This window comes from Astyanax mexicanus, chromosome 12, assembly GCF_023375975.1.
Source record: "Astyanax mexicanus isolate ESR-SI-001 chromosome 12, AstMex3_surface, whole genome shotgun sequence".
In the NCBI taxonomy this organism is placed as follows: domain Eukaryota; kingdom Metazoa; phylum Chordata; class Actinopteri; order Characiformes; family Acestrorhamphidae; genus Astyanax; species Astyanax mexicanus.
In genome coordinates this window covers 5,220,379-5,240,703 of record NC_064419.1, presented here as the reverse complement: position 1 = coordinate 5,240,703, position 20,325 = coordinate 5,220,379, and the positions used below count along the sequence as shown (strand labels likewise).

The following is a 20,325-nucleotide window of genomic DNA, read 5'->3' as shown; positions in this document are numbered from 1 at the left end:
CAAAAGTCACTGTTGTCACTTGTTACACTGGCAGCTGGAATGATGCCCCTTTTGCAGTGGTTTGCAAAAGTTTGTGTACCCCAGTTTGGAGTATGTTTATATTTGTCTATGTGTAAACCTGAATATTGTCTTGTTAGACCATACATTTCCATAAACCACAAATACATCAGATTTTATTTATTTAAATCCGAATATTGTCTTGTTAGACCATACATTTCCATGAACCACAGATACGTCAGATTTTATTTATTTAAAAATGGCATGAAAAAATTATTTGCCCCTCTACAGATTACTATTGTTTTTGGTTATTTTCCATACTGAAACTGAAAGATAACCTGAGTAAATGTACTTTTATACTTTTTAAATGATACGTTTACTAATTAAAATTAAAAAAAACTATCCAAACTAATCTAGCACTGTGTGAAAAGTGTTTGCCCTTCTAAACCAACATCAACTGCAATCAAGTATTTGTTGAGGAATTTTGAAACACACTTTCCAAAAAGTTCCACTTTTGTCACTTCAGTCTAAAGAATATTTACCAAAGTCCAGGGGATTATTAAAGTTTTTTTGTGAATGTGAGATGGGTCTTTGTGTTTTTTTTTTTATGATCAGCAGTGTTTTTTATCTTAAAACTCTACCATAAAGACAATTTTCACCCAGTCTCTCTGTCTTATTATTGAATCATTAACACTGGTAGCAAGAGTGGGCGCCGAGTGGTCCAGCGGTCTAAGGCGCTGCCACTATGAGCGGGAGGTCGAAGGTTCGAACCCCCGCTCATGCAGCTTTGCCTTCAAGCTGCCGGCGTCCGAGGGAGCAAAATTGGCTCTGCTCCTTCCAGGTGGGTAGATGGCGCTCTCTCTCCCCACATCACTCCTAGGGTAATGTCTGCAGCACAGGGCGTCTGTGAGCTGATGTATCAGAACTGAGCTGCTGTGCTTTCCTCCAAGCGCGCTGGCTGCTCAGCAATGCTGCATCAGCAGCAGCTCGAAAAGAAGCGGAGTCTGACTTCACATGTATTGGAGGAAGCATGTGTTAGTCTTCACCCTCCTGGTGTGTTGTGGCATTACTAGTGATAGGGGGAGTCCTACTGAGTGGGTCCTACTGAGTGGGTTGGGTAATTGGCCGTGTAAATTGGGGAGAAAAATGGGAAAAATTAGAAATAAAATTATAAAAAAAAAAAAACACTGGCGGCAAGTAACTGAGGCGAGCGAGACCTGCAGTTCTTTAAATGTTGTTCTGGGTTCTTTTGTGACTTCCATTCCATGCCCTTTTGGAACAATTTCGTTCGGCCGTCCATTCTTGGGAAGGTTCACCACTGTTCCATGTTTTTTGTCCATTTGTGAGTAATAATAACTCTCACTGAGAAATGATTTATAACCTTTTCCAGACTGATAGATAATTAATGACTTTGTTTCCTTATCTTCAGATCTGGGCATACCATGTTGCTTTTTGAGATCTTTTATCTGCTTCATGTTGTCAGACAAGTGAAAAATCAGTGAAAAAAGTGTGATTAATCACAGTTCATATATGGGGGCCAAAAACTTTTTCACACAGGGCTAGATTATTGTTTTGGATAGTTTTTTTTTCTTTATAAATGCGTGATGTTCCGGACAGGAACATTTATTTATTTATTGATTTTTACAGTGACAAAATTGATACAATATTTTCAGGCTGTTTTTTTTAAATGTAAGGAGTAGAAAGGTAAAGTAATTGTGTGTAAATGTAAGGAGTAGATAACCACGATTACTACTTACTCTACTTAAGTAAAGTAACAAAGTATTTGTACTTAATTACTTGACACCTCTTCTGCAGAAAGTCTTATTCCACTGGCTATACTTCACATTTGGACATATTAGGTAAGTACAACTGTGCTAAACCAACTAAACCAACAGACATAAGGACAGAGGGTGATGGTGAGGGCAAGAGAGAGAGAGAGATAAAGAGAGAGAGAAAAAGAGAGAGAGAGAGTTGCTGAGCACACACTTGGTAACCACTCATTCGCACACTGGCTCCAGGCGTGTTTCAGGGGGGCATGAGAAAAAGAGAGAGAGAATGAAAGAGCGAGAGAGTGAGTGAGAGTGGCCGAGCGAGATTGCTGCCTCCTTTCTTGCCCAAACTCATCAAGTACGGGCCAGGGACCCTGAAAACCGGGGGATTAGCGGCTAGTGGAGCTCAGCTCAGCCCAGCGCTGTCCTGCCCCGCACGCTACACTGCCTCCACAAAGCAGCCCAACATGGTTCTCACACACACACACTCACACACACATTTACCAGAAATCTCTTACAACATACACACACAAAAACACATTTCCCAGAAATCCTTTACGATTACACACGCACATTATTCATCTACACCATCCAATGCTGACATACAGGTGCCTCTCAAAAAAAAAGAAATTAGAATCTCATTGAAAAGTTACTTTATTTCAGTAATTCAGTAATTCAAAATGTGAAACTCATATATTATATAGACGTATTACACACAGAGTGATCTATTTTATTGTTGATGATAATTATGGCTTACAGCCAATGTAAAACCCAGAAATCATAATCTCAGAAAATTAGAACATTATGCAAGACCAACCGGTACTTTTAGCTGTGTGGGCAGGGTGCCAAGTTCTTATCAAGACTTTAGACTTGATAATAAAACACAGTGAGTCAACACCAGCAGATGACATGTCTCTCCAAACCATCACCGATTGGTGAAAACTTCAAACTAGACCTCGAGCAGTTTGGACTGTGTGTCTCTCCACTCTTCCTCCAGACTCTGATCCCTTGATTTACGAATGAAATGGAATAAATTGGAGCGCCATGTCATCTGCTGGTGTTATAGTTCAAATAGTCCAAAGTGTGTTTTAGTGGTAGAGTTCCAAGTCAAGACCAAGACCGAAAAAACATTAAAGTATCGTCTCTGTTTTTCTCGGTTTTTTAAAACTTAATCAGAAGTCACCATATGAAGTCACCTGAATCAAATTTCATTCGTCAATATAAAATGTGAAAACAATCAAACTAGTAATTACTACTAAATTAAACTCAACTAGTAAAAACTACTAACCCTGCACTCTTAAAAAATGGAACTAGTAACACGTCATCCTGTGCAATTAGTGAATTCCAAACGAAAAATGTTTATTGATTGACCGTTTTTCGCTGTTAGCCAATCTGTGTGCAGATTTTAGGCGCACAGAGAAAGGACTGATAACTTTACCTCAGACAGAGGACTCGGACTCGGCCAGTCTTGTGCACAGTGTCGGAGTCCACCTCACCCTGAGACCAAAACAAGACCGATTCCAAACAAGGTTGATTCCGAGGCGAGACGGAGACCCCTCGCCTTCGCCACTCGGATTCTAGGTGTTTAAAAACTCCAGCAGCACTGCTGTGCCTAATCACTTGTACCAGCACAACACACACTGATACCTCATACACCACCACCGTGCTGAAAATAATGAGGATAATAATAAAGTATGTAGAGGGTGTAGATACAATGAGGGGTTCATCATCTCCAGACTGGACTGTTTATTTGAGTGTCCTCCTTAAAGAGCTTTATTAGCTCTCGGTCAACCTCCAGACCAGCACACCTCATACTCTTCACACTCTGCCCAACCACACACACACACACACACACCCACACACACACTCGCTTACTCAGCCAGCCGTCTGAGCCACATAACCCTGCAGGAATCTCCTCAAACAAAGCACACGTCCACGTCTATCCCACAGCCTGGAGGACTAATGCAGTCCTCCACACTCCTCACCTCCACCCACTACCCCCGACCTCCTGCTTCCTCACCCCTAAATGCCAAACCTGTGAGATTAGAGCACCTAAGCACTGCCACTATGATCGGAAGATCGCTGGTTCGAATCCTGATCATGCAGCTTGTCATCAGCTGCCGGAGCCCCGAGAGAGCACAGCTGGCCACAGTTGCTCTCTCTGGGTGGGTACAGTAGATGGCAGTAGATTTCCCTTATCACTCCAAAGGGTGATGTAGATCAGCACAAGGCTAATATCTGTGAGCTGATGTATCAGAACCGAGTCGCTGGGCTTTCCTCCTAGCGTTAGCGCTGGGATGCTACTCAGCAATGCTGGATCATTAGCAGCAGTTCAAAAAGAGGCAGTGGCTGACTTTACATGTATCAGAGGCGTCATGTGCTAGTGTTATAGCTAGCTACTGAGATAAACTCCTAGCGACCTTTAACAAAAAAATGTCCATAAAACATTGAAACGCTACATTAATCTATGGTGATAGATATCCAATGAAATGAAAAAATATATATATATATATAACAAATACCAACCATAATGTGTTCTTTTCTTAAATTCTTAAAAAATCTATTTATTTATTGTTTCTATGTCTATTTTTAAATTTGAGACTTTGGGATTGAGACCTCTTACTCATCTAAACTTGTTAAATGGATTAAATGGATTCTTCTAGTTTTATAAACAACATATTTCACAGAAGAGAAAAAGGGTTTTTAAATCACCTACACTTGTAGCTCATATATGGGCCAAAGTCTCTTAAGGGGTTAAACGCCAATTTTTGCTCAAATTCTCCACACTGTCATTGTCAACTCAGTTGTGCAACTTGTTAAGTAAAAAATATATGATTTATGTGCAGTCTAAAGTCTGATAAATATGATAAATAGTCTAAAAAAGAATTATAAAATATTACGTTTTTAGGGCCAAACATAGTAGAATTTTGATAATGACCCATTAAGTATCTATGCTTCCATATATAACTTCAGAGCACCACCGCCGCCCTGTCGGTTTGATCAGACAGATCTGCCCAGACCAGCCGAGGACGAGTCCAAGTGACGCAAGACGTGTGCTGGCGAGACGTCAGCGTCAGGGCGGTTCAGAGATGAGAGGAACGTGAAACTGAGAGAGCACACAAGGAGCTTCTTTCAGCTCCGGCTTCTTCGCGGTGTTCAGCCTGTCAGCGGGCACTTCTGCCTGTCCGTCACTGTCATTAAACCACTCCTCTGGTCTGCTGCCAGCTCCATTTACAGACTCTGCCATCCAGTTTCACTGACTTAAAGCACTCTAATCAGTACTGAACTGTATGTGATTTGTCTGACATATTGGTTGTCTTCAATACATAATCACAATATGGACAAAAGTGTTAGGACACATGCTTTTTCCATTGTCTTTTCTGCTTTAGTTAGTTAGAGTAACTGTCTCTACTGGCCAGGCAAGCATTTCTACTATTTTGTTCCATTGCTGTGAAGATTGCATTGCATTCAGAGACAAAATCTAATGTAACCTAAAGTTAGAAGGTCAAAATGTTGGACAATCACCATCCCACCTCATGCCAAACAGAAGTAGGTTATTAGTATGGATGATCCATGAACTATGAAATGTGATTAGGAGATCGCTGGTTCAAATCCCGGTCATGCAGCTTGCCATCAGCTGCCGGAGTCCAGAGAGAGCACAATTTACTTTGCTCTCTCTGGGTGGGTACAGTAGATAGCACTCTTTCCCCTTATCACTCCTAGGGTGATGTCGATCAGCACAAGGCATCTGTGAGCTGATGTATCGGAACTGAAATGCTGCGCTTTCCTCCGAGACTCGCTACAATGCTACTTGGCAATGTTCAAAAAGAGGCAGTGGCTGACTTCACATGTTTCGGAGGAGGCATGTGCTAGTCTTCACCCTCCTTGTGTTGTGGCATCACTAGTCATAGGCATAAAACATATCTTGACACAAAATTCTTGCAGCAATCAACAGGTACCTTAGCCTATTCCTCATTGGCAAAAGCCTCCATTTGTTTTTGACATTCTTGGGCTTGTGTGTTGCAACTGCCTTTTTTTTTAGCCCCACCAGAGATTTTCTATGTGACTTAAGTCCTGCGAATGCGATGTCCACTTCAGAATCTTCCATCCCTTCTTCTGCAACCAAGCCATGGTAGAATTGGAGATATGTTTGGGATCATTGTCCTGTCGGGAGGTCCAACGTCTTCCAAGATTCAGCTTTGCCACTGACTGCATGATATTTCTATCCAAGATCTCCTGGTAGTTAAATAAATTCATGGTTTCTTTCAGACGGTGGAGATTCAATGTACCCAAAGAAATAAAACAGACCTAGAGCATGACTGACCCACCACCATGCTTCACAGTAGGCGGTTCTAGGTGTTCTTTTCTAAATAAGCCTGGCTCTTCCTTCTCTAGGCATATCGCTGAGCCATAGGCCCTTAGAGTTCCAATTTTGTCTAAATTTTGTCACAGTGATTTATCAATATACTCAGGCTTTAGTAGAGCTCAGTAACACTGAAATAAATAACTGATCACAAAAAGAACATTTGTTGGCATATTGGAAAAAACATTGTTGTAATTTAGGTTGCATTTCTCTATTATACATGTCTTTATTTGATCTGATTGTGAATAAGATTAAAAATAAATACCATAAAAGTATAAAGAAAAGTATGGGTACAGTTCTAATCAGCAGGTACAGTTTCTTCACCTCCTGCCTCAAAGCATCACTGAGGGGTTTCGCCTCAGTTTAATGAGTCTGTAGATGCTGTAGAGGAGTGTGTGATGTGGCCGAGCATTGCAGGGTGCTGAGAGATGCCCAGACCATCAGCCATCATTCAGGCCTTTATTACAGACGAGGGAGGGGTGAGAGACAGAAAAAATGAAAGAGAAACTGAGAGAGAGAAGAAGACGAAGGAAGAGAACGAAAGAATAAAGAGTGAAAGACAGACATCACAAACAGAAATAAGAAAAAAAAACAGAGAGAAAGAGGAAGTGCAATGAAAGAAACAGGTCAAGAAGAACCATGTTAATATTTTAAATCGTAGGTGTCGTGCAGAAAACATGTACTATCAAAAGGCAAAAACCACCATCTTATCGTTTAATGGAATTCGAAGTATAAAGATTGAAGTCTTTGCTCTTTTGGAGCATTCCTATTGGTCCAATCAAATGTTGACAGAATGTAAAAAAAACACAACTATAAGACTTAAAAATAAATGACAAAAGTTGAAAAGTTTTTTATCCAACAGTGATGATATGGTACACACACACACTGCGCATCTCTAGTCTTTATCTTAGTGAAATTTCATTAGAGCAGAAAAGGTCAGAGAGAAATGGGTTTGAGACGGGTCACTCGCTAACACCCACCATCTACAGCAGTCCTGCTAACTCAAACACACCATCAGATTTGGGTAGATGTTAAAGAAAATGAGTGCTGACTAAATACTATATACACTGTTCTAAAATACAGAAAATACAGAAATAACTGAACAGCACAGTGATTTATCAGTATACTCAGGCTTCAGTTGTGTAGCTTCATTTGTATTCTCGATACTTTCCAAACCTTCTATTAAAATCATCTATTAACAAACACACACACCATCCATAGCAGTGTTGGAAACTCCCACTCCACACTGTCCACACATAACACATAATCTGTATAGCCATTCTACTTCACATAAGCCGATGCTACTTTTTCTGGAAACACCCAGAAAACAAACACGTAATGATTTCTAGTATTGTCACATCACACTATTTTTTCACAAGTGCACAACAAGGCAGTCTTGTTAATGCAGAAATACTGAATTTGGAGACAGATTTACTGATTTAAAAAGCTTTAAAAAGCAATTTAAAACAAATCAATTTAGATTTTGCCACCTAGAAAATGTTAGTTTACTTTTATTCCTGTCTTTTTCCCATTTCCTTTCATTTCTTAAGTTGTGCAGACATTTAACATCCCTAAAATCACAGTATCACGTGTGTGCATGGAATACATAATAGAAGGCATTACCACCCACAGTGGACAGTGCAGTGTGTGATTATGATTGTGACCTGTGGTGTCTGGCTAGAATTGTCCATGTGAACAGACAAGAGACTATAGAATATTGATATTTTTTTCTTTCTATGAAAGATATACAGTGGCTTGCAAAAGTATCCGTACCCTTTGACGTTTTTCACATGTTGCCTGCTTACAACCACAAATTTATGTTATTGAAATTTTAACTGAATTAAAAAGACAAATCTGAAAAGTGTGACGTGCAAAAGTATTCAGCACCCTTTCCTGAAACTCCTAAATAAAATTCAGGGCAATCAATCGCCTTCAAAAGTCACTTTATGAGTTGTTAATCAGTATAAATACAGCTGTCATGTGAAAGCCACAGTGGTTTAATAGAGAATACTACGGAACTAACAGCATCAAACAGCATCACAAAGAACTCACCGGTCAGAGATAAAGTTGTGGAAAAAAGTCCAAGTGGCCCATGGTCACTCTGGAGGAGCTGGAGAGATCCACAGCTCAGGTGGGAGAATCTTCACCTTCCAACAAGACAATGACCCTAAACATATAGCACTAAAGAGCTACAGTGGAATGGTTAAGATCAAAGACAAATTAATATTCATGTTTTAGAATGGTCTGTTCAAAGTACTAAAAGACCTAAATCCCATTGAGTTTCTGTGGCAAGAACGGACTGCTGTTCACGGACGCTCTCCATCCAACCTGGCTGAGTTTAAGCTGTTTTACAAAGAAGAATGAGCAAAAATCTCTACAGTCTCTAGATGTGCAAAGCTGGAAGAGATAAACCCCAAAAGACTTGCAGCTGTAAGACTTGCAGCGAAAGGTGGCTCTACTAAATATTGATATAAAGGGGCTCAATACTTTTAAACGTCACATTTTGTAGATTTTTATTTGATTCAAATGACATGAAAAACATGTATTATTTCAACGAAATACAATACGTTTGTGGTTGTAAGGTGACAAAATGTGAAAAAAGTTCGAAGCAACTGTATCAGCAGGTAATCTAACAGACGAACTGAAGACTACCTGAAGAATCCTCTCTCTCTAAATTAGCTACTCTAAGTGCCACACACCTTCCTCCACCTCCCTCCACCCACCCCCACCCAGCTCCCACTCTGTCTGTCTCTCCATTGTTCTGATAAACCCTCTGTCCAGTGAGGACAGGTAGGATCAGCTGCTGGTAATTCCAAAAGCCTTTGGCCACACAAATGGACAACGAGTTGTACCAGTTACAGCCAGAACAACCATAACCAAACAAACACCACTAACGCCCAAACCTATTTCTCATTCGTATCACTATTCCTTGTTTTCGAGTTACAAGTTAAGTGGAAGTGGTTAAAATTATCCCTCCAAGAAGAGCGGGTCGATATGCCATCCAAATAAATAAATATAGGGGTGCGGTTTGGTCCATTGGTCTAAAGCACTGCCACTATGAACGGGAGATCGCTGATTCGAATCCCGGTAATGCAGCTTGCCATGATTATCTGTTTCCAGTGGCATATTTGGCAACAGATGGACAATCACTATCACTGACAGTAAATTTTACATTTCATTTGTAAATCAAGGGAGCAGAGTCTGGAGGAAGAGTCGAGAGACACACAGTCCAAACTGCTCGAGGTCTAGTGTGAAGTTTCCACCAATCAGTGATGGTTTGGATAAAGAGACATGTCATCTGCTGGTGTTGATCCACTGTGTTATATTATCAAGTCTAAAGTCAGTGCAGATTTTTACAGCACTTTATGCTTTTATGGAGATGGAGATTCATTTTCCAGCAGGACTTGGTACACTGCCCACACCGCCAAAAGTACTAACTGGTCTTATATAATATTCAAATTTTCTAAGACACCGATTTTTGGGTTTTCATTGGCTGTAAGCCATAATCATTTATAATGAAAGAAACATCTATATAATATATGAGTTTCAGATTTTGAACTGAATTACTGAAATAAAGCAAAAGCTTTTTAATGATGTTCTGAATCTATAATTCTATATAAGAAGACACATAGAGTGATAGGATGAGCAGTGGTGAGGAGGTGTTGAATATTCACAGTGAGGTTCTTTAGCTCCCCCTGCTGGTGAAGATTGAAAAGTGCAGCTTCTAGGCATGTAGATTAAGGAGTTTCAGAGTTCCCTAAAATGTGATTTAAATATAGGCTTAGAGGATTTTTAAACGTGTTTGGTGTAAGGCTGATTTAACAAAATAATTATTGAGCTTAATTACTTATAGTTATTTAAATATTTAATGTTTAATGTCGTAAAATTGCTCTTTTTAAAATTACTCCAAAATTCACTCTTAATCGTGCTATATAGCAGAATATACAGAGGATGGACAATGAAACTGATATAATTTATTATTACAATAATTTATTGTCCCGACGGACAATTCTGGTGGAAACCAGCAGTGATTTGGGCAGCCGTGGTTTTATGTTTTTTGGCTACAATCCTGGTTAGTACACGAACATCCCTTTCAGACAGCTTCCTTTTGCGTCCACAGTTAATCCTGTTGGATGTGGTTTGTCCTTCTTGGTGGTATGCTGACATTACCCTGGATACCGTGGATCTTGATACATCACAAAGACTTGCTGTCTTAGTCACAGATGCGCCAGCAAGACGTGCACCAACAATTTGTCCTCTTTACAACTCTGGTATGTCAACCTCCCACACTAAAATGACAGGTGTTTCAGTTTTATTGTCCAAGCCCTGTAGTTTCTATAAACAGAACAGGCATTGTCAAATGGTTGCTGATGTACAATATATTATTAGGTACATCATGTTGTTACATTTCATGGGTATCATAATTTAGTAAGACATTTTTTTGTCCACTATAGAGGGCACTGTAAGAATGCTACTTCAATCATGGGGTCACTGGGGAGTGGTTGCCCCTCCTGCAACCCCTTTGATTCTGCTGCCACTGCCTCTAGAGAGTCTGTTGATGTTTGTAAAGAGCAGGTGATTTTGCTGTGGTGTCGTTTTGGTGCCAGAGTGAGATGATAGGTCAAGCTGAGCCCTATGGCTCTAAGGCTGCTGGTATGTATCGGGTTTTGACCATTACCATCAGGCAGGGAGGAGCTGAAGCAGTTTTGGCACTGAAGATCAATTATTCCTATCCATCAGGAGACCCCCCCCCCCCTCCTTCTCCTTACCAGAGCGACGTGTGCCATCAGATTCTGACATCAGTTCCCATCTCCATAGAGACAGGCCGTCTCCTCGGGTTGGCATGGTTACGTGAAAAGGCATCAATTAAGCCATGGCACTTCCGGCTCTCCTCCTCACCGGCCACAGCAAGCATCTGCAGCTGAAACCTGCTGGATTCTGGAGGCCTGAGGGTCCTGCAGGTTTTAGCTACAGACCGCTCATACACTATATGTGTAATGACAAAAGTATTGGGACACCAGCTCATTCATTGTTTCTTCTGAAATCGAGAGTATTAAAAACGGTCTCTACTTCTTTCATGTAATCACCACCTGACCTCATGTCCATCTCCCCAACTCAAACTCCTCATCTCAAGTTATTGGATGGAGCTCCCATCCCTTACAAACCATTAGCACACAACTGGATTTGGGCATTCTATTAAAAGGGGTGTCCACAAACTTTTGGAGATATTATGAGGTTAGCTAGCAAACGTTATACAATATACAAATATACAATATACAAAAGTTATACAATATACATATATACATATACACCAATAAGGATTATATTTTTAGTAGTGAATGATAAAATAATCAGGATCTGTTTTTATATATTAGCAAACATGCAAAGTTCAAGCTTCAGCCAGTATTCTCTAACTAGAACTGTGTGGTCCTCTGACTCTGCCTGTAGCTCATATGCCAACACTAATTCCGAGGTTGCCAGGTTTAAACCGACATTGACGGTGCAGCAGCCATTGAAGCTATCAAGCGGGCTGGTTCAGCCCAAACCTTCTACACAGAAAAAACGAATTACTACCTCGTTACTGATGAGTATGCTGAAAATGTAAGTCAGAAACTGTACTGCATGTCAGAATCTATATATGACTCAATTTGGCTCAGAATGTGATAATTTGTTGAGTCTGTCTGGCAACTCTAGGCTGTGTATAAGTACGATAGATAGATAGATAGATAGATAGATAGATAGATAGATAGATAGATAGATAGATAGATAGATAGATAGATAGATAGATAGATAGATAGATAGACTCATATAAACAAATGCATAGCTTCACACACAAAAACACACACACACACACACACACACACGCGCCTCCCTCTCTCCTGGTGGTTCAGCACTACACTCAGTTGAACAGCGGCATGGCGCCCGGCAGCAGCGCGGCGGAGGAGCGCGAGCGGCTTCGGTACTGAACACAGCGCGCGCTCTGTCTTTACAGATTTAATTAAAGTTCACCGCGCGCTCGTAGCGGACCTGTTAGAGAACATCATCTCTCTCCGCCGTTCACCGGATCGATAAACGCGCCTGAAACCGGCGGCGCTCGGCTCTACTGCTCTACTATAGCGATGAGCGCGCTCGTGCCTGCTGCTACTGATGATGGGTTTAGAGGCGCGAGGAAAAGCGTGGACTTCTCTTTCAGCACTTAAAGCATCAATCTCGTACTCTGCGGGCTGCATACTGCTTATCTGTAGGTCACCTGTAGCTACTGACCTGTGCGTGCTCGCGCGTGGGCAGCAGGTCCATGGGCTTTGATGGGCTCATCTTCATCTTAACAGAGTACCAGAGTGGATATGACAGTGACTTCTTCTTCTTCATTGGAAACTCCTTCTTGTTTATGCATCTCCCCTGGACAAGGCAAGAACCGTTATTTGCTTTGGGAGGAATATGGGTTCTACTGAACTGGCTTTTTCTAACTGGAAGCTTCATTACAGCCCACACTGCATTCAGTTTCACCACTGACTTATTTATAAACCTGAGCCATTCCAAAAGACCATTTCAGAAATGCTAATTCACTTCCCTAACGAGCAAGCTGAAGATGACTGTGGCTGGGAACCTTCTCTAAGAACATGAGGAAGAACCATTGAAAGGAACCAATAAAGAGAAACTCCAACCAAAGAACAAAAGGAATACCCTCTGAAAGCTCCCCCCAAGATAATAAGAATGAGTCACTAAGAAGAGCAAAAGGAAAACCTCTTTATATACACAAGAATGTTCAACATTCAAAAATACTCCCATTAAAAAAAAAATTAGAAAGAACCATTGGGGGAACAAAGATTCATAATAATACATTCTACTAGAGAATGAAGATAAACAACTGAGAAAAACCAAGACTCAAAAAAGGTAATTCCCTATGGACATACAACAAACCACCAAGGAGATCCAAAACTTAAAATGAATCATACTAAAGACAAAAGACAGAATCACTAAGAAGAACCAAGATTCCCCTAAGAATATGCCAACTTTCTATGATTATAATATTTAAGAAGACTTTCAAAATGAATAGCAATTAAAAGGAACCAAGATTCAAATAATCAACGAAAGTCACTAAGAAGATCCAAGACTCCTACCAAAGAACAAAAGAAAGAGCCACTGAGAAGAACCAAGATCCACCGTAGAGAAGTGGGGGGAAAAACATGAAGAAGAGCCAAGACTCTTGATAAAAAACACCAATAAAGGGACTCCAAACTTCAAGTAGACCACCAAAGAACATGAAGAAGAACCACAAGGAGAGACCAGACATTTATAAGTAATCTTAAAGAAGGTTGGTAAAAACTGCTTAGAGGAACCAAGACTCAAAGTAATCTCTCCACCTAAAAGCATGACACAGAGCCATTAAAAGGGACCAAGACTTCACAGGAAAATGCTCTTATGATTATGACAGAACCATGGGAAGACCATAATTTAAAGACCCCAAAAAATGAAAGAACGTAAGAAAGAAGCATTAACAGGTACCAAGACTCAAAAGAGCCTTTTCACAAGATAATGAGAAACAAAAACTCAAGCAGAGAAACACTATGAGTATGATAATGAAACATTAAGGAGACCACAATTCAAAAGAAGCCCCATCAAAGAACATGAGGATTAAACAGTGAGGGTAACCAAGACTCAAACGAAAAAAACAGGTTGATGCCGTTCTCCTGCCCAAGTGAAAACGTGCCCTTCTTGCACTATGGGCTGCATCCACAGCATTGTATGTAAGTCACGTGTGAAACGTGAGAACATTGTGGTGTACGACGTCACTGCAACCATCGACAACACCCCCACAGCCATTGAAGAGAACTCGCCTATAGTGCTGCGATACAAGACGCCATATTTCAAAGCCTCGGCCCGGGTGATGATGCCGCCCATCCCGCGGAACGAGACCTGGGTGGTGGGATGGATACAGGCATGCACCCACATGCAGTTCCACAACAATTATGGAGAAATTGGAATGTGAGTTGACTATTAAAAAGCACACATCACAGCTCATGTTTGTGGATTACACTGTAGGAAAAAGATAATGATAAAATGTTTACGTGTAAAAACCTTGTAACCTTAGGGTAGAAATTTATGTTTAGGGAAAGTCAATGTAAATAGATTTGATTTCAAGTCATTTTGGAGCATTTCCATTGAATATTTAATATTCTAAATTAATTGACAGAATAAAAAGGACAACTATCAGATTCATATTGTGTTGAAAAATAAAAAGTGGTGCTCCATGTGGTCCAGCAGACAAATGCATTGTTACAATGACCTATAACAATTGAACATTGGTTCCAATCCTGGGTAATGCGGTTTGCATCAGCAGCCAGAGTCAGAGAGATAACAATTGTCCATGCTCTCTCTCTTCAGCTTATACAACATTAGCCCAAATCATGGTGCCAGACTTGCAATAGGTTCATGTTCATATCGTTGCTGTCCAATGAAAAATAAGTATCTCCATTTTTGTCAATTTTAGTTTATTACATAGTTTGAACAGACAAACTGTCCTTTACACTGTGCCAAAATTTCTTGATGAACGAATCAATAGAAACTCTGCAAAATGACCTGAAATAAACTCTTTTTACATTGACTTCCATTGAAAGTTTAGAAGGTTTATTCTCTTTCCTGTAAAGTTGCTGTTTTGGAGATACTTGTTTTTCATTGGACAGCAACGATATGCTCCAGAGAGTCCTATTCTATTGGCAATACTTCTTTTTTGCAGGGACTTTTTATAATGCTTTATAATGCTTATATAAGAGATTTATAATGCATTTCTTAGAAAGGGTATCCAAAAATATTGGGACATATAGGGTTATTTTCTCTTTAAATATTTTTTAAATATTTGAAGTGCTGTGTAGTCCAAGACTAGGCTTAAATACTGTCTGGGAAACTGTGTGTGTGTATGTGATTTGTGAATGGGTTCATTTTCGTGTGTGTATGTGTGTGAAAGTGTATAATTTCCAGAAGCCCCGGGAATGAAAAGTGCAATTGCGTGGGTTGACCTCATGAATTAGTAAAGTTCACTATTTTACATTCACAGTGCGTGTCTATGCATCACTATGTATCACCTGGGGCTGTGTGTATCTCAGCCTGTGTCAGCTTCTGAGCCATCCTGCCTTTCCATTTCAACACCCACGCCAAAAGTGAAAGCTTTCGCACCTTTTGTCACCGGATCAAATCAGAATAAAAGCACAGTGACAGCTTAGCAGCTGAGATGAGGGCGAGGAGCATCGCTAAGAGTAAGAGCAGGCAGTCAAACACCTTTACAAACAGAGCACCAAGAGGCCAGAGAGGCAGTGAGAATAAAAGAAAGAAAAAAAAAGTGAGAGGGAAATTTGTTCAAACCTTATTTAAGTCTCACAACCTTTTTTCAACTCTCACTCCAGCCTTTACTCCATGCTCACATAACTATTACTCAATTCACAACCAAACCTTAAACAATTATCATACAATGCTTACTCAATTCTCTCATGACCCTTATTCAATCATCAAACCATCATGCCACTCTTACTCAACCCCCACTCAAACCAAATAGATCCATCAATTGTCCATGACTCAACCCTTTACCCAACCATTCTTACTCAATCCCCACTCAAACCAAATAAAGCCATCATAAGACCCTCACTCAATCCTTACACCACCTTTATTCAACCATAACACAACCATTATATGACCCTTACTCAACTCTCTCATAGATCTTCTACAACCACACAACCTCTTTCTCAATCCCAACTCAAATCTCAAATAAACCATCATATGACCCTCAATCAACCCTTACACAACCCTTACTTAATCATCACATGACCCTTACTCAATTCTCACACAAGCCTTAACCAACCATCACACAACCATTACACAACTCTAACTCAAACCTTACACTACCCTTACTCAACTCTTATACATTCCTTACTTAACCATCATAGGACCCTTACTCATTCCTTACACAACACTAACACCACACTTAGACAATCCTTATATAACTCACATGACCCTAACTCAACTCTCACACAGATCTTACACAACCACACAACCTCTTTCTTAACCCTCACTCAACTCTCAAATAAATAAACCATCATATGACCCTGAATCAACCCTTACACAACCCTAACTCAACCATCATAATATGACCCTTTCTCAATTTTCACATAAGCCTTAATCAACAATGACACAACTCTAACTCAAACCTTCCACTACCTTTTACTCAACTCTTGTACATCCGTTACTTACATCATATGACCCGAACTCATTTTTCACACTCTTACTTAATTCTCACAAAAGCCTTACTCAACCATCACACAACACTAACACCACTCCTACTCAACCCTCACACAATCTCTATATAACTCACATAACCCTTACTCAACTCTCACACAACTCTTACTTAATATCAGCCTTACTCAACCATCACACAACACTAACACCACTCCTACTCAACCCTCATACAATCTCTATATTACTCACATGACCCTTACTCAATCCTTATTTAACTCACATGACCCTTACTCATACCTCACACAATCCTCATATAACTCACATGACCCTTACTCAACCCTCACACAATCCTCATATAACTCACATGATCCTTACTCAACCCTCACACAATCCTCATATAACTCACATGACCCTTACTCAACCCTCACACAATCCTTATATAACTCACATGACCCTTACTCAATCCTCACACAATCCTTATATAACTCACATGACCCTTACTCCAGCCTTACACAATCCTTATATAACTCACATTACTCTTACTCAACTCTCACACAACTCCTACTCAATCCTCACCAAGTCAGAAGAGCACAGTGTCAGGTGAGGGTGAGAACAGCGCTGAAACTCCTTCACAAATAAATACTAAAGAGACAGGCAGGGTGAGAAAGGCAGCGAGAATGAAAGAAAGAAACAGAGCAAATTTTTATTTCACACCCTCCCACAGCCCTACTGCCTGACTGGGCTCCCGTGCCGCTCCCCGCAGGGTCTGTTCATGGGGAGGTGTGTGTGGACATGTGTGTGTTGGTGTGGAGGTGTGTGTGGACATGTGTGTGGGGGCGTGGAGTCCTGGCGTTCCTTGAAGGGGGGGCCGGTTGCACGTGGGTGACGGATGGTTCAGATTTCAGTGAAGAGACGCCAGATTTGGGTCGCACCAACTGACGCTCTCTGCTGTTACAACGTCTTCTTGTAGCGAATCATTTAACACACATTTTCACAAATTCTTACATATTTTTACACATTTTCTCTTTGCCAGTGGGAATTACCAATAATCAGTAGGTTAAAATGACCTGTATTCTCAGTGTACTGTAGTGTCGTGTACCCAATTGGTAATTGAGATATTTTGTCTCAAATTGTTTCCCGGTTTTTACTTAATTTTGAGCAAATGTCTTCTACAGTTAACCCTTTCTTTCTGCCCCCTGTAGGTCGAGCTGGGAGATCCCAGAGCTGAGGGATGGTGTGGTTAGAGCTATCAGTGACTCTGATGGGGTGAGCTACCCCTGGTACGGCAACACCACAGAAACGGTGACGCTCTCGGGACCCATGGCCAAGCCTTCCCGCTGCATCGTCAGCATGAACGACAACTTCTACCCGAGCGTGACGTGGGCAGTGCCAGTGAGCGAAAGCAACGTGCCGAGGCTCACGCACATCACACGGGACCAGAGCTTCACCACGTGGCTGGTAGCTCTGAACGCAGCAACGCGAGAGAAGATCCTCTTGCAAACGGTCAAGTGGAGAATGAGGGTGGAGATTGCTGTTGATCCCACCATGCCTCTGGGCTCCAGAGCCAGGCTGGTGGGTCCACCAAACCAGGACCAGCCCAAGGTTCTGACCCACATGGAGCCTATTCCACCCAATGCCATGGGAAAACCCAACGCCAATGATGCCCAAGTTCTTATGTGGCGGCCTAAAAGAGGGAATCCGTTGATTGTCATTCCTTCAAAGTAGTGAAGTGAGGGATCGATTTGAGGTCAGGGATCCACTTAAGGACGTCCTTTTCATTGGGTGGTTTTTGACCCACAATAGAGATCAAGAGTTTCTATGTTAGAAAATTGTGACTGGACCCAGTCAAAACTGTAACCACCAGCTGTCTTGAGTCGTAACTGACAACTGGTGCACAGGAACATTCGGATGGACTACTTCCAGTCTGGTCAACTGTGTTGCCTATGGTTTAAAGGAACATATCGGCTGGTGATCTGTCGCAACTTCAGAACTTTTGAGAACTGTCAAGATTCCCAGTTGTTTGAGCACAATTTCTTTGTCATGAACTCAGAAATGTGAAGTTTCTGAGGACCATCCATAGCCAACACTGCACTGGCTTCTTCCAAGTTATATGAAGCTTCACTGGATAGCTGAACATGCTTGGAGGAGAACACTAACTGCTAGGTCAGTTACATTAGCTATTATCGCACTGAGTGATCGGGGATGGGTGGGACATCCTACCTACTTCTGGCCAAATATCTCAGAGGAACCAATCAGGGAGCCCAACATTTAGACAGCTTCACCCCTCAAAAACTTAATTGCTTCTATCTTAACTCTTTCAGGAATACAACCAAGGCCATACATAATTTTGCAAAACATTGCAAAACATCTTTCGCAAAGGACCATTTGCCTTAATTCCTTAATTCCACACTACTGCCTTTGACTGGATGGATGGAGGTTTGGTATGGATCATGTGAGATGTGACAACATCTGCCAAAGATCTGGGCAAGAGAACCTGAGATATAGGGTTCTAGGCAAGGCAGGAAAAATGAGACTTAATACGTTAATGAGTTGTGAAGAAAAATTAACCCGAGTTTTGAATCTCACTCCAGCATCCACAACAGCTACAACTGTAAGCTTTTTTTGTTTTTAAGTGTTTTTTATTTCTAATTGTAAAGTGGATTACGGGGCAAAGTCTAAAGCAAGGGGTTTGTTTTGTACAGAGTCAAACAGACTCAAAGGGAAACATTGATGTGTTCTTGACTAGTTTTGAGAACAGGGTAGAAAGTTTGACAGCTTGTTTTACAGCCTCTTCAGAGCCAATAGTCTTTAGTAGTCTTCAAAGTTTCATTCAGTCAGACAGTCAGTTTGATGTCTTGTAATAAAGCTGCGTTTCATTCAAACATTTGTCCAAATTTTTACCTTCCAAGTCTAAAAAAAAAGTCCAACAAGTCGAATTTCCAACTTGGAAATTTGGGAGAGCCTCAACAATTCTGACTCTAGAATCCAAGATGGCTGCCCTGCGCATAATACAGCAGATGAACCTTAGTTTGAAGGTGAGGGCTGTAAATCAGAGGAGATCAACAAAACTCAATGCAAGCTTTACTCTTAACAGAGTCATTTTTCTTGTGGAGGACAAGAATGCAGTAATATTGATTTAGTTTGGAAGGTAGGGTTAGAAGGGAATGAGAGTGACAGAGGGTTTGTTAGTGTGTGTTGTGCTGGTAGACACAGCAGTGCTGCTGGAGTTTTTAAACACCTTAGTATCACTGCTGGACTAAGAATAGTTCACCGATAGTGTTCTGTGGGCACTGGTGAAGAAGTAGAGTAGCTTCTGTCTCTCGTCCACTCGTACCAGCCGTACACCACCCAATTAACACTAGATAATGTGACTTAATGTGACTAAATGTAAAAGTCGTATATTATATAGATGCATTAAACACAGATTGATCTATTTTAAGCATTTGTTTCTTTTATTGTTGATTATTCTGATTTACAGCCAACGAAAACCAAAAATCAGCGTCTCAAAAATGTTAATATTATATATAAAGACCAATTGGTACTTTTGGCAGTGTGGTCAGTGTTCCAAGTCCTGCTGGAAAATGAAATGAAATTTGTAAATCAAGGAAACACACAGTCCAAACTGCTCGAGGTCTAGTGTGAAGTTTCCACCAATCAGTGATGGTTTGGATAAAGAGACATGTCATCTGCTGGTGTTGATCCACTGTGTATGTGTGTATATACTCTGCCCACACTGCCAAAAGAACCAGTTGGTCTTTTATAATATTCTAATTTTGACACTGAGACACTGATTTTTGTTTTTCATTGGCTGTAAGCCATAATTTATCAACAATAAAAGAAATAAAGGCTTAAAATAGATCACTCTGTGTGTTTAATACATCTATTTTATATCTGAGTTTCACATTTTAAACTGAATTACTGAAGTAAAGTAACTTTTCAATGATATTCTATTTTTTTGAGATGCACTAG

The 20,325-nt window shown here is 40.7% G+C and overlaps 1 protein-coding gene across 1 annotated transcript; it reads left to right on the top strand.

The window, feature by feature from the left end:
• The first annotated feature begins 11,998 nt into the window (after nt 1–11,998).
• fam78bb (family with sequence similarity 78 member Bb) lies at nt 11,999–18,827 on the top strand. Its single transcript, XM_022670196.2, has 2 exons — nt 11,999–14,115; nt 17,559–18,827. Exons 1-2 carry the CDS (start codon nt 13,853–13,855, stop codon nt 18,079–18,081), a joined length of 786 nt encoding a protein of 261 aa, XP_022525917.1. The 5' UTR covers nt 11,999–13,852; the 3' UTR covers nt 18,082–18,827.
• Nucleotides 18,828–20,325: the final 1,498 nt, after the last annotated feature.

Bases quoted from the DNA above. Each gene is read 5' to 3' on its own strand.
- fam78bb (XM_022670196.2), top strand. From the start codon at position 13,853: ATGGGCTGCATCCACAGCATTGTATGTAAGTCACGTGTGAAACGTGAG. The intron at 14,116-17,558 runs GTGAGTTGACTA...TGCCCCCTGTAG, and splicing joins AATTATGGAGAAATTGGAAT to GTCGAGCTGGGAGATCCCAG.